Below are 15,197 nucleotides of genomic sequence, written 5' to 3'. Positions count from 1 at the left end.
TATCAATTTTCATTATCTGAAATATTATTTAGAATAACAAACTTTATCCTCTATGATATTGTGGGACAATGCCTTTTTCCATAATATACTTCTGCATGGCCAATCTTGACTGTGGTTATGTGCTTCAGATGGACAATATCAGCAGAATAAACTGATATGGTTCTCTTGTGGGGCCTAATTTACAATGACTTAACCATGACCACTGTAGCTGTGGTGTACATGTGCATCTCACTTTTTCCAATACACCATTATTTGTGTTTTTGTGTAGTTTTTGTGTTCTGAAAGGAAACCAGACGTGAAAACACCTCTGTTCGGCACATTATCATTAATTCTGCCCACTTGCATGCTTAGCAAAACCAACCACGGTACTAATACTTGCACTATGCTACACTTTCAATCACAATCAAGACACAATCGAATATATTGTCCTTTTTAGGAGGAATGTGTAAATGCAGAAATAGACCATGCAATCTGTGAATGTTTCCCCCGAGACCTGTCAAATCACGGACAGTGGCTCCTTACCATCTGTGTGAATACAATATGACTTCCACCTAACTGAAATATTCATACAGGAGAACAGATGGCACCCTTTGCTCTGCTCCCTATCCGGGTCCCATATACACTTTTGTCTTGCTTACGAGCTAGTAGACCTTTATATGTGCTTGTATGTGAGTGTGGGACACCTTTTGTTTTTTTTGGCTTTGGTATTACCGTGGTGTTTTGCTATAATCTCAAAACACCACATGTCACCACTGAGCAAAACGGAGGAATATGAGGGTCACAGCAGCGTCGAGCCTCAACAGCAGCACTGCGAGTTATATTCATGTCAGCTTTTCAAGAAATCTCCAAACTGCTCTTAATTTGACAAGCTGCAATATGATGAGTCAGACAGTAATGGCTTGACAATTACGATTTCACTTCAATCACAAAGGCATCACGCAGAACATGTTCTTAATTGAGCTCATTTGAATTCCCTTTTAGGAGCCGTCTAAATGTGGAGCATTTGGCGAGCCCTTGCTTGTCGTTAATGAATATGCACTCGTACTGGTTCAGCCTTATTGATAACTTACTGATTAAAACTGAATTAAGTGATTTAACCACAGTATCAGAGAGGGACAAGAAAATATCATTTGTAGTGAATCACAGGAAAAAGGTAAAGCAAAAAGGAAAATGCATATACCTGACCTTATCATACACGATAATCACAAAAAGAAATCAATCAACTATTTTATATTATGAAGTTGATAACCTTTTCCACTCTATTTCTATTATCTCAATGCTGTCAGATGCCACCAAGAAGACAAATTCCTGTGTTTGTATAGAGGTGAACAGCGTGGGCAGGTAAATGTTATCTTATCTCCTATATGTTATTCTCTCATCAGATTTCTATGAAAGGGTATTGTATGAGTGCGAATGTCGTTTTGTTCCTCGTGTGCATGATTGTTCATGAACCTTTATAATAATAATATTATTTAAAAAAGCATCTTTCAAAACAGCCATTGTAAAGGGACTCTACAGATATTGTTTATTGGTAGGAAATAATTAAATACCTTGTATGGGGATTGCGTGTTGTCCTCGACCTTGGAAGTAGCTGCTGCTTGTGCTGGTGCCATGAACATGTTCTGTAAGGATGTGGAGGATCAGTCATTTATAGATGTCAGGCCAGGTGAGATTCCTCCTGAACCAGAAGAGTTATGGATCAATACAAATACCTGCAATGATAGCAGCATCAAGTCCATCCTTGAGAAACCATTCAGACATCATAAATATATTTACATTCACTAAAGAGACTCATACACACATTAGGCACGGTATTTAAGTACGAACCTTTCAATCCCTGATTCAAATAGCTGTGCTGGACAGAGGCTCGTATTTGTGCAGCAACACAAAGGAGTAACAGCCATTATTTAAAAAAGCCACTTAGTGCGTAGTACTTGCTGCAATCCTCAGCACAACGGCTAATTATTATTTCCAATTCATCCACCTGAATGTCAAAGTCAAAGCAAATGACAGGGTTTCGATATAGCTGCAACCGAGTGAGACACTTAACGCTCACCTTTAAACTCCCTTTTGAACTGAGGGGCTCGCGGGTGTGATCGTTTGCAGATCGACGGTGGAGAGCACGCAGGACACTTAGTGACAAGACCTCCACTGTAATCAAAACTGTGCTGCAAATCTGAACTCTGACAGTGACAAAAATATCAACTGATCTGGTCGACAAATATTTAATTTGTGTCAGGTTAACAGAGGATTAGTGATCAGGAATCCTGTCTCGATATGAAAACACAGTTTTTTGACGTATAAGACTTAAAAATAATATTAGGCACCCTCTGCCAAGCGTGTATTTGCTTTTTAGCATTTATTTGTATATGTTTGGAGAAACCCAAATTTTACCAGGTACACTCTACACGACACACAAAGCGAAATTGCTTTTGAAATGGCAATGTACCTGTTCTATTTTCTTTATTCTGTTATTATTATTATATTATTAATCATTTAAATTTGATAGTCTACGCTGATTCACGTTTACGTTATCAGACGGTGAACTCTCTACACTATGCATTTTAAACTTTAATACAAGGTTTTAAAGCATATCTTGTGTCAGCAATCAAGCTTTTTCTTTGCAATTTAAACATTATTTACTTCACATGAATTAATGGCATAACCTATAAAAACTAAAATTATGAATCAGTAAAGGGAAACTATCAAATACACGTGGGAGAAAAAAAGATTCACTCCTTCGAGCCGGATTCGAACCAGCGACCTAAGGATTCCTATGTAACCACTACAGTCCTCCGCTCTACCAACTGAGCTATCGAAGGTGAACTAGGCGCAATGGGGGCCGCATTCCACTATGAAGTGAACTAGGATAATTGGCTCTCGTAAGTGGTCAAATGAGGGTATGATCGAAAGGGAACGGTGCCAGATGGCCTAAGTTTCGCTTCGGTCACGCAGAGATGGCATCGACCTGAGCGACGCCATGGCGGTTACACAGAGATGCAGCACCCCGAAGTTACTGTCACGGTGTTGACACATAAATACAAAGACCTTCGGACACAATTATCCGGCGAAGTTCATCAGATACTGTGAATGGACGCGGGAGTTGGCTGCAGGTGCTGCTGTCGTTGGAGCAGCTGCATAAGCAAGCGCCTGTCCCTCATCTCGGCATCCCGGTACCGGTCCTCGCGCTCTGCTGTTGTCAATGATATACTTACAGGCTGGACCTTAGCGCAATGCAAGGGGAATTAGCTCAAATGGTAGAGCGCTCGCTTAGCATGCGAGAAGTAGCGGGATCGATGCCCGCATTCTCCAATGTTTTTTTTTTCTTTTAGCTTTGTTTCAATTATTGTTTGATATCAAAACGCAGCACACTTATCCTATCACCTCAGTTGACTTTTAATACATGATACTGACTACTTCCTGTCTCACTGGACATGAATACAACGCAGTTTATCCACAAATCCAGGTGGTATATTATATTTAGGCCAATTGTCGTTAGCTGGTCGTCCAGGTGCAAAGACCTTGCTAGCTTAACTTTTACACAACAAAAAGTGGACGAATGCTAATTTTACACATGTCACAGTTTGTTTAATACTGTACATAAGTAAAGTTATATTATGTTTCCAAATACCTTTTAGTGGGCGACGTCAATGTCCTTTTGGGGCATTAGGAGTCCTTCGTGTACCTGTTGTTTTTCACTGTGAGCACTAGCTAGCATTTGAACTTAGCATCTGGATCAGGCTAACAGTCAACAGATGTTTTTATACAAGCTCGTATCGTATATTGACTTTGTTGTGTGTAATGTTCCTATTGATTAATAATATAATTCATCCATTTTATTAAACGTTTAGTTGTTTGACTGGGACATAATTCAGATTAATGTCTAGGAGCATATATTTTATAGCTCATCGTGCATTCAGCTGAAAACATCAGGCCTGATCTGAAGACCTCTACATGCTTTAAATGGAGGCTGTGTCATATGTGATATTTTACACGTGGTGCAGAAAACAACACTTAAGTCCGCTTTTCAAACCCCCCCCCAAGTGAACTCTGGTGGAAGTGCTGAGGCCTGGGGGGGGGGGGACAGCTGTTCAGCGCCGCCCTGCTCGGTTTCAAATAAGGGCAAGGTAAAAATGGCAACCTTTGACGTGACAGCAATAGCTGCTATAAACAGAACTGACAGCAGCGAGATAGGAGCCCCACACCCCCCGTGAGACGAGAGCAGGCAGCAGGGCCTCAGCCTGACCCTGGGCCTACTGCAGCAAACGGGACTATTAGCTCACTTTAGCAGCTTTGTCTGATTCGGTGTCTGCCGTCCTCCCGAGCCTCGATCATCGTGTTGAGTCACAGCTATGAACACCATGGAGAACCTGGAGAAGCAGCTGATCTGTCCCATATGCCTGGAAATGTTTACAAAGCCCGTGGTCATCCTGCCGTGCCAACACAACCTCTGCAGGAAATGTGCCAACGATGTCTTCCAGGTAGGCGACCGGACACACCGACATGTTGTTGTTATCATCGAGGGGAAACTAACACCACATCACACGTCCCCCTGACAGTCTGTGTCATTTGAACCACTGATCTCCTCACGAACTAATAACTGCTAACACATATAACATGTGTGTACTCTCACGTCAACACTTTGAAATTCAACACTTTGTTTTTTATTATCATTAGAAATAAAAATAGCCTGTAAGGATGTGTATACAAACATTATCTCTGTAAAGAACTTGGATTATGTTGCTTTCAAGTATTACTCCCTGCTCTAAAACACTTCATAACCAATATGAACTTCTTGGTGATTGGGTTATACTTGTATAATATAATATTTATAACGTATAATACACTGAAGACTGTTGAACCAGTGGATTATTGTTTCATAACTGCAGAGCGAAATTATTTAGAAGAGCACACAGCCGAGCGCATACCTCCACTAACAGTCCCCTTATTATGACACAGCACATAAACTCACTGGAGGTGAATTTTTACTTGGATCTGTAAAAAAGAAATGGCACAACTCATAGATATCAGTCCCCTCAACATACCTGATTTTTGTTCTCATCGAGATCCATGAATTATTCAGTGAGAAGTCAACGGAGATGCCCTATGTTGCAATGTTAAAGAGAGAGAGAGAGAGAAATAGCTGGATCTGCCCCCTGATACGGATCCACACCAAAGTTTATCGTGTTCTTCTGTGACTCAGTGACGCATTCTTCCCCTGAGTTTCTGGGAAATCTATCTCAGTAGTTAGAAGTTTGGGCGTGATCCTGCTAATTAACAAACAAAAATATTTCAGATGAAATTATTATCTTCTTTGCAGAGGGAGTAATCAAGGGAGTTAGTTCAGCCACAGGACTGATCTTACCTGGAATGCAGAAATAATTTGCTGAGGTAATCTATTCATCACAGACCTCAACCACATGTCCATTCTAGTGGGGTTACTATTGTCCACAGTTTCACTCATGTTACTAAAATGCACCCTTCACAACAGTATCCTAAACAAACACCACGGACTAACATAATTACTGTAATAGAACAGAGATGAAAAGCATGTTTAATTACATCTTTATCTCACAACACAACATAACTGCAGGTTCCCCTGAGGGTCTGCCATCCTGACATCTACCCCCAACACGCTACACATCAATTCAGACCCTGATTGACGCCTCTTTAATTTAGTGTTTGAATGTGACCGCTTACAGGCATCGAACCCGTACCTTCCAACAAGAAGTGGCTCATTGACGTCAGGTGGCCGCTTCCGATGCCCCTCCTGCCGGCACGAGGTGGTTCTGGACAGGCACGGTGTTTACGGGCTGCAGAGGAACCTGCTCGTCGAGAATATCATTGATATGTTCAAGCAGGAGTCAAGCAGGTGAGATGGGTCTAACGCACATTAAGTCTCTCGTGATATAACACAAAATTAAAGGAAATAGTCATCACGTGCAGCAGTTGGTGGTTTCAGTGCCAGTGGCTCCTGAGTCACAGAGGAGGAGTGGATGACAGGATGTCTCTAGTCGGAGTCATCTATTCACACAGATGTTAGCAGATGACTTAAGATCCACTCACACTCTGGATGCTCATCCTCACACTGGATCGAGAATTTGTGGGAAATTACACATTTTACAGACAAAGATCCAGAGACAATGTAGATGGAAAAGACAAATTAATAAAAAACACTGTGCACCTGCACTACACCTGTGTACTGAACAGCAATATGGTGATCTATTGATTACAGTGCTGTCAGTCCATGTGCACGGCAAGTCAAGACTGATGGATCATCAATAAACTACTGACATGTGTACCTTTGACATTATCAAGCAGCCCTCAGCCAATATGCACTAAAATGTACGGCCTGACAGGGAGATGCCACTGTTTTCTTTTTTTTTTTACACCTCAACAGCAGCAAGCCAGCGCCGGAGAGGACGGAAGAGGCGTCGCCCATGTGCGATGTCCACAAGGAAGAGAAGATCAATATTTACTGTGTGACCCACGGTGTGCCCACATGCTCCATGTGTAAGGTGTTCGGAGATCACAAAGACTGTGAGGTGGCACCTATCAGCAGCGTTTACCAGACGAAGAAGGTGAGGCCTGAACGTAGTCATAGAAACCATGGATACTGTTGGGATGGATGAGTGGACAGACCGGTGGGAGGGTGGGTGGGTGTCTGGTTAGGTAGACAGAGAAGACAGACAGACTTTAATGCATCATAACTTTGACCCAGTTTTGATTCACACTCGATCTCAGGTGTTTACGTGTCCTTGCCCCCCAGACAGAGCTGAGTGACGGGATCACCATGATGGTCGGGAACAATGACAGGATGCAGGGCATTATCAGTCAGCTAGAGGAAGCCTGTCGTGTCGTAGAGGTCAGTGTCCAACTGCTGCAAGCCGCCTGGCCTCTCGCTCACACAGCAAGCTGGCCTCGCTCAGTGCCCACACTAATGCACCTGCATTCACCTGCACAGTCGGAACAACAGAAGTAATGTGTCCTTGTTTACTGCCACTCTCGCTGCTTTTATCTGTCTGTAAGGTTTAGACAGCGAGGTGGAGAGAGGAAATAAATGTAACAATGCCTTGGCCTATCTTACATCCCCTCTTTTCCACATGTTCCTCTACATGCACTTAGCGGGGCTCTCCATTCTGCTTTTTGCACACTGACATTAAAAACGAGATGCGTAATTGATGGGGGGAGAGCAGACAGCTTCTCCTATGGTTCACAAGCCACAGTTAGTTGTAGTAGAGAGACCCCCCCCACCCATGCATCGCCCTCAGTGGCATCACTCAGGACGGACATGCAGAATGAGCCTCACCGTCCTCCCTGCACACATGGCACAGGCCCATGAGCAGAGGACAGGCTCCACAGAATATTTGTCATTTACGTTATTTACACAACAGTGCACAGAAGGCAGCAACGACCTCCTCATTTTTTCCAGCTCAAATATTCAGTTGTAACCTCGCTTTGCATTTATATACATTTGTCTCCCTGCACACTTCGAGGAATGATGACTATAGACGGACTTATAGAAGTTATAATCTTTCCCTTTACACTCACGCATACACAGGAGAACGGACGGAGGCAGAAGACTCTGGTTTGCGAGAGGTTTGATCAGTTGTACTCCGTCCTGGAGGAGAAGAAGAAGGAGATGAGTCAAAAGGTGACGGTCGAGCAGGAAGAGAAGGTGAACTACATCCGGGGCCTGACCAGGAAGTACGGAGACCACCTGGAGGAGAGCTGTAAGACTGTGGAGATGGGGATCCAGACCATGGAGGAGCCAGAGATGGCCTTATTCCTGCAGGTCAGAGACAAAATGAGGGACCTATATGGGGCTTTCAATTTTTTGTTATACGCTTCAAACAAAATGGTTTCACTTATCAATATTCTATGGATAAGTTAAATGGATATTTAGTCTTTATTTATATTGTGTCTTTCAGAACACAAAGCCTCTCCTCGAAAAGTGAGTACATGTTTCTATGCATTAATAATCACCCTGGTTTGCGATGTAAAGAAGATTTCACACTGTTACTGTGTATGTTTTGATTATTTTTTAGTGCCCTGTTTTTTCTGAACTGTAGTGAGTCATTTCCCAAATTTACATCCGCACCTACACGTAGATCCACCAGCCTAATGCAGCGGGCGAGATCACACCTGCCAGCTGCCAAAGTGAAGTTCTGTGAAATGCCGCAAATCCCTATCTTTAGCCGTGGCATTTTGAAATAGCTTGTAGAATGTGCTAAACATCACAGATTGACAAAATATAGCAAGCGTTACATTGACGACCTGAGGGTGATTCTTTTCTCTCTATAAATATGCTAACTTCCGTTTCTACACTCAGGATTGCAGTAGCATCCAGCACGGCACACTTGGATAAAGTTGAGCGCGGCTATGAGAACATGGATCACTACACCGTCGAGTTCAAGAGGGAGGGGATGGCCCTGCGCAGCATCGACTTCATCCAAGGTGAAAGGCCAGAGATCGATCATGGTTGATAACAGATCAGTTATCTAATAATAATAATAATATAATAACAACTTGGATTCATATAGCAGCTTATAAGGTACCAAAGACCAATTTAGAGGCTCAGGAAAATGAAAAATTAAAACGAGAATGGCCCTTATTAGAGTGCATACCTCAGCTTAGGCCCGTCAGTCCCCTTGTGAAATCACATTTAAATTCATGAGATTTGGATTTTTATTTGGATTGCCAAATTTCATTGAGAAAAACCTTTTGGTGGTAATCAGTCTAGTAGTTTTTGCGTAATCTTGCATATAAACAAAGCAATCAACATACATGCAGGGTTTAAAATATGAGCTCCTTGGTAACGGTAACAAAGCAAGGACAGAAAATAGTATTAGAAATGCATGCTGGGGAAAATGAGACTAGTAGTTAAAAGCCTTTGTGTGGAGGTGGTCTCCAAGTGTCCCGAGATAGGGCATTGTGGATCTCTGCCACAATAGAGTTCCAGCGGGTGGAGGCTGCCACACCTGTCACCATCAACTCTCTATAGTTTTATAGTTTCTCTGACCTGCGTCTCCTTCCTACTTTCTTTTACAGATGAGGACGACGAGGACGATCTGGATGAGGACGGAGAAGCAGGCGCCGAGGAAGGAGACGGGGCCCAGACTGTTTCTGGAGGCAGTGCTGTCGCAGCCGCCTCAGTCCAGCCTCCTCCCCCTCAGCAGATAAACCCCTCCCCCAGCGTGGCGAAGAGCCCTGCGTCAACTTAGCCGCCAGCCGCCCGGCCCAGACAACGCCTAAACCAGGAGCAGGATAAGTGTCTCTCTTAGATGTTGGTCTCAGGCCAGTTGCGATCCTTCTCCTTCCAGATTGGGGGGAACAGTGAGACGGATTAAGATCCGTGCCAAAGGGAAAATCTGAATCTCTGAGGTAGACGTAAAAGAAGAGACAGAGGTTTCTATTCTCTACTTTATCTCTTGCTGTGATTGTTTGAGCTTGCATCATTTCCTACGGACGGATTTTATTTTATTTTTCTTATTTAAGACAAGTTTTGCTTCTTCCTTTTCATTTTTGGACAAACTGAATGACAGACAGGCTAGGAGTGAGTTTGGTTATTTCCGGAATTCGAACATGATCATACATTTTATTTCCATGTAGCTGACCTTTTCCAACCCACAGCTTAAACTAGATCATTAGACAGCAGCCAGAACCAGGCGGCCTTAGGTTTTCCTCCCTGTCGTATACTTTATGACTTAATTATTAGGGTTGCCCACGTACAAAACTATCACTGTGACATTTCAGTATTTCACATACACAAAACGGCCTGTATTATTAGTCGTGTAACACAGGTATATTTTCCTATTGTGGACAAATCATTGTGTATTATATTATATGTGTCATTAAAACCAAATTGTACAAACAAGTAGAGCTCCAATCTTCAGTTTCATCTTATTTCCACATGTGTTGATGTACTTCAGGTTAAAAAAAGGGTCTGAAATACCAAAGAAATAGATTTTGTATAACTCCCATCCTCTCGGTGCTCATGTGTAAAGGGAAAAGACCTATTTTTCTCTCTCTCCCTCCATTTACCTATTCCTCACACTCTTTTCCATTTAGTTCTGTCGAAGAAAATCCAGCTAGCAAAGGCATTAGTGCTCTTTTTATAGCTGGTTCAGACAGTTATAAGATCCCTGTGTACTGTATGGTCGCCTTACCATCCCTGCCCACAACCTACTGTACATAGGGGGCTGCAGTGAGCCTCCGGCCGTCAGTCGTCTATTTGCTGCCTCGCGGTGGTCTCACCTTGCTGTGACTCCCCAGCAAGTCTGCCACGGAGTCCCATCCAATTATTGTTCACCATCTCTCACTGAGTTGGATCCTTTACAAATGGGCTCAATGCAGCGCTAAGCCCCAAGTTGCTAAGTGGGCCAAACAGAATCGAATGACTCACATCCATAGCTCTTGTTTAGTTTTCCCTGACACTGTGGGTCAAGGATCAAAACAGCAGGCACACACACACGCGTCTTTCACACTCATTAGCTATCAGTGGTGCATCTTTGAGCTGTCTGTGGTTTGCCTCTTACTGGTATAACGAGAAATCTCTCCTGAGGATTAAGGGTTTAGGAGAAAGGGCGCTGTGTTTTTCACCTGCATGGCCGCGGGCGCTCTCTCACAGCTTCCTTTGGTTACATTTTTTGTTTTTTTCATCTCTTTTTGTGTCTGTGTGATGGAGAGGAGGCATGGTGTTAGCCCACGACTTGGCTGCAGATCAATGCCATGGTAACACCATGTAAGATGTTTTGTATTCAGTCAGAAAAAAGAAGCGTTCTCAATCAATATCTGTGTAGGCAAGTCTCAAGATGCAGTGGCCATTTGTGCTCTCTCCAACCAAGCGTTTGCTTTGCAGTAAACATTTATTGTCCAATGTAAGATTACAAATTTGTGTATCAATAAACAATATGAAAGTGTATCTAATCAAATTAGAGAATAAAGTAACTGGGAATAGTTTGTTTTCGTTGTAGTTATTATTAACTCATGTGTAAGGATGTCCACAGAGAAGTGTAAGCAGTGCTTTTAATCTTTTATTAAAAAATATAGATATAAGACATTCTCTTGCACAACAGAAAATGACTGGTTGCACATAAGTTTATTAACAAACATAAATATCATAAATACAGTGATCCATAATCTAGAACAAATTGCCAATTTTGCTAATGCAGTATTCCATGTCTCAAACTATCTGGGTGTTTCATCTCAGATGTGGAGACCGGTGCGATTCTACAGATTTGACACCAACATTAAAATGGCAGGGTACAATCGGATCATTATGACTCAAGCCCGTTTATGCTCCATAGTTTGAGGTTAAAGCTTTAAATAATAGAGTGATACAGCAGCACTATATTGTACAGAGCATGTTTTGTGCTGATGGCAAAAACGCAAGAAAAAAAACCAAAATTAAAAACTTAAAGAAAGGGAGAAGAGATCTTTGGCGGACTGGAAGGAGCTCTTCATTTCCCGAAGAGCTCCATCATTCTTCTGTTATTTTGCGCCTGCTGAGCCATCTGTTCCGCCCGGGACATCTCCATCATCTCCCGGAGCAGGTGGAAGGTCAGATCCAGGGATATCGGCGGGTCTTCGGACCTCCTGCCCCTCTCCATCGAGTCGTCACCGCGGTCCTCGAAGCCGCCTATGAGCGCCCTGATGTTCCCAACTTTCCCTTGTAAAAGACGCCGCGTCAGCTGGAGTTGCAGTGCTCTGTTGTAGATGGCAGGCGACTCGGCGGGATACATGGACGAGGATGGGAAAGAGTTAGAGTCCCCGTTGCCCAGTCGGACGAAGAACTCCTCTCCGAGCCGCTCCAGGATGGGACCAGACTGCTGCTGCTGGGAGTTCTGGGTTTGGGGAGCAAGGACGCGCAGTGCACCGCCAGGGCTGTCAATAGCCCGACATTCGTAGCGCGGCAAGAAGGCAACAAGCAGAATCACGGTGGTACCAAGTAAATTGAGCTTCATGTCAGGATATCAACAGGAATCTGGGAAGAGAAGGAAATCTCAGGATTACTTTCATGGGACAGGTATATTTTTTCATTTGAACTCTGGTGTGAAATGTGCTGCGTAAAGAGGAATTTACGCACGGAGAAACGGACATTGGAAACATGTAACGGGCTGGCAACTATACGAAATAAAGTGTTAACGTTGATTTATTATTGTAAGACTGTTAATTAATTCGTCTTCATCTGTTTTAATAATGCGAATGGGTCGTGGAACTGGTGCACAATGTGAAATATTTGCGCGTAAAAGAGAGATTCTATTTGGCGCACTGATGGATAGACTGTGGAGGTGGAAGCCTGCTAAAGTTACACGTGTTTCCATTTTACAAAACAAGATTGTGTGCGAAATAACAATGCAGTTCAGACTAAAATCCACTTTGTGATCTGTGAAAACCAGCAGATGTGACGCGCCAAATCAGCTTCACACACACAAACTCACAATGTGGATGAAATGAAAAGAAGAAGCTTTACGCACCTTCAGTCTTTAGAGGAGGTCCAGTACAGCCGGGTAGGTTGCCAGGTAGTTGGCGAGATGCTCCTCCTTCACCTCCTTTGAAGAAACAAGTATATAGTTACTTTAAGAGTAGATGCTGAATGGACTTATATAGCCAAGCTGACTATAAATGTCGCGCTCCGAGCTGAGATTGAGTCTGCGCGTCCTCGCATGGGTGCAACGTGAATGGGCGCCTCTGACAAAGTGCTTTAGTTTAGACGAGATGAGTCATATGTGAGCGTGCGCGCGCGTGCGCGAGCGTCTACCTCCGCGCTTCTAGGGGTGGGTGCCACACCTGCTGGCATTTCCATTTGAGTGAGTTAGTGTAAGAAAGAACAAATAATAAGTCGCTTCTTGGATTCCGAGAGGAGAAGACGCTCTGGAGTGAAAGGCTGAGAATGAAGTGAAGATGAGCTAAATTTCTTCTCCTGCCTCTCGATCACAGATGATTTCCACAATGTGTGCAGGATCACATTAAATTGTGCTTTGCCTGTGGGGGAGAAAAACACTTCTATCAAGTAACAAACTGCAGTAACTGGTCTTTATTATCAACTTGTGCCGTATTGAAATGATCATCAATTATTCCGACAATGGAAATGTTGGACATGCATCAGATACAACAGGTACATTTTTGTGCAATTTGCAGGCCTGAGTTTATGTGGCTTATTAAACCACACCAATGATCTCAAAGCACTTTCCCGTGTTATCTGTGTTATGGAATGATTGTGCATCTGCAAACAGCTCAGGCTCAGAGAGAGGCATTGTTTCCCAGTGATTCATTGCTGCTGCTGCTGCTGTTGCACATACCACGTCACTACCTATACCACTGGGTGCCTCGGCCACAAAGCCCCAGAGGGTCCCACCGTCGAACCACTCATCCAACACGGAGAGCTTAATCCAGTATCAAACAGCCCATTAGAATCGTAAACCGCTGGAACTTGGCAGTGTCTCTGTGTGTTCACATTTACAGGGAATGCAATTAAATAACCTTTTATTAACACTCTTTGTCTGTGGATGAGCAGAAGTTGGCACTATCCCTCTTAGGTAGAAGCTCCACATGTAACCCTTCCCCAAACCTTCCCATTAACCCTCAACAGCCATTCCATTTGAGCCAGACATGCACCTCGGGGAAAAGTTTTTAGTGCACTCAAGTAAAAAATAGCCAATTTGAAGGAAACGGGAGGTAAAAAATTGATTTTGCAAATGTAGTGACCGAGCACCAGATGGATATTACTCAAACATTTCTGCCATGCTACAAATTTCCCATTTCATCCTTTGACATCTTTAGTGAATCGGAGCATAATTTGCATTTGTCGGTGTTGTTTCCCCCTATAGCCTCCCTCCACTTTGATGCCCTTCCTGCTCCGGGGGAGGTGTCAGGTCCCATCATGAGAAACACATGTTGGCTGACACAAATAGAAAACACAGCCAGATGAGAGAGTGACTGCTTGTGGTCAGCTCATGTCACCTCATTTTCAAATCACTGTCCCCGAACAGATCACTGCGAGAGAAAAATCCTCCTCCTGTGAAGCCACACCGGAAAACACTCAGGCTCCACTGATTATCCCTTTGTTTCCTCAATTAGAGCGAGTCCCTCGGGCGATTGGGTTTTGATAAAACTTTGACAATTCCTCTGTGGAAATTGGCACGTTGACCTTTGACTCTGACAGGTGCAGGTGGAAAGTACAGAAATAATGATGATGTTAAAATGTTTTTAATGGATTGGAACCAAACCTTCTGAGGGGGGTTTTCACAGCTTTACTGACGAACAGACGCCACTGCAGCACGTTCTTTTAATTGATCATTCGCCTTTCTGAATCGAACTCCCCTCCTAGATAATTGGGCTTCTTTCCCCCAGTGGATTGAGCCTTGTTTTCCAGATTTTTTCTCGTGTTCAGCTCGACTTTGACAAACTAAGGTCACTGATTAAAACAGTGTGAACAGGTATTCTGCTGCTGTGAATGCATATATCTCGATGCTCAGCACTCAGAACCTCCGCCTGACCTCAGTCCTGTACCTCAGGTGTCCTTCTGGTTTATAGCCCAGTGATATCACCTGTTATAAAAACAGCTCTCTAATATAAGTGGAAGCTTGGCCTTTCGTTCTGAGTAAAAAAAAAAACTGAAATGACATTTCTTGTTTTAGAATCGACCACAAAACCGCACAGAGCTTTTATTCAATCAGCCCCCAGGATATGAAAATGTTCAGTCATGGCAGTTTAAGATTGGAGCAGTCATTACTTATGCAGGATGAAAGCTGCTCGTCATGTTGATGCTGAGCTATTCTTCACTGGAAGTCAGGAGATGTTTGTTTTTAAGAAGACATTTGTGAATTTGTCTTGATGCTGATTTCAGCATTTCACAGGCGATGAATGTGTCACGATGAAACGTAACGATCTTCTGGAGGCTCTCGAAAAGATCGCCTCCTGAAAGATTCAATGTGAGACAGCTGGCCTTCCTGCCTACGGTTTGCATGCGACTCAACAGTGTGTACATTCAGAGAGAACGTGTGAAGCAAAGCCGCCCATAATGCAGCGATCCCTCAAGGGCCCTTCTGTCTATATGAATCCAGCATGTGTGCCTCAGATCAGAGGCCTCCCTAATGATCGGTCACACATTGGATCCCAATCTCCTCGCTAAAGACAACACCTCATCTCCTACCTTTCTTCAGTCCCCTTTCAATTAAAACCCCAAAATGATT

At 43.4% G+C, this 15,197-nt stretch overlaps 2 protein-coding genes and 1 non-coding gene across 3 annotated transcripts; 1 reads left to right on the top strand and 2 right to left on the bottom strand.

Moving 5' to 3' along the window:
• Positions 1 to 2,736: 2,736 nt before the first annotated feature.
• Positions 2,737 to 2,822, bottom strand: trnay-gua. Its single transcript is given in 2 exon segments — positions 2,737 to 2,772; positions 2,786 to 2,822. It is a non-coding gene; the product is annotated as a tRNA-Tyr (tRNA).
• Positions 2,823 to 4,164: 1,342 nt separating this feature from the next.
• trim55b (tripartite motif containing 55b) lies at positions 4,165 to 9,882 on the top strand. The gene is made up of 8 exons (XM_035142438.2): positions 4,165 to 4,481; positions 5,703 to 5,872; positions 6,401 to 6,581; positions 6,770 to 6,865; positions 7,562 to 7,795; positions 7,932 to 7,954; positions 8,333 to 8,457; positions 9,052 to 9,882. The coding sequence occupies exons 1-8, from the start codon at positions 4,353 to 4,355 to the stop codon at positions 9,222 to 9,224; spliced, it is 1,131 nt and encodes a 376-aa protein (XP_034998329.1). The 5' UTR covers positions 4,165 to 4,352; the 3' UTR covers positions 9,225 to 9,882.
• Positions 9,883 to 11,082: 1,200 nt separating this feature from the next.
• Positions 11,083 to 12,800, bottom strand: crhb (corticotropin releasing hormone b). The gene is made up of 2 exons (XM_035142439.1): positions 12,480 to 12,800; positions 11,083 to 11,986 (listed from the first exon to the last, which is right to left on the bottom strand). Exon 2 carries the CDS (start codon positions 11,964 to 11,966, stop codon positions 11,463 to 11,465), a length of 504 nt encoding a protein of 167 aa, XP_034998330.1. The 5' UTR covers positions 11,967 to 11,986; positions 12,480 to 12,800; the 3' UTR covers positions 11,083 to 11,462.
• Between the last annotated feature and the right edge of the window lie 2,397 nt (positions 12,801 to 15,197).

The sequence above is a fragment of the Hippoglossus stenolepis genome, chromosome 19 (assembly GCF_022539355.2).
Source record: "Hippoglossus stenolepis isolate QCI-W04-F060 chromosome 19, HSTE1.2, whole genome shotgun sequence".
NCBI lineage: Eukaryota > Metazoa > Chordata > Actinopteri > Pleuronectiformes > Pleuronectidae > Hippoglossus > Hippoglossus stenolepis.
Note: the sequence above shows the minus strand (reverse complement) of the source record. Positions and strands in the feature narration are given on the sequence as shown.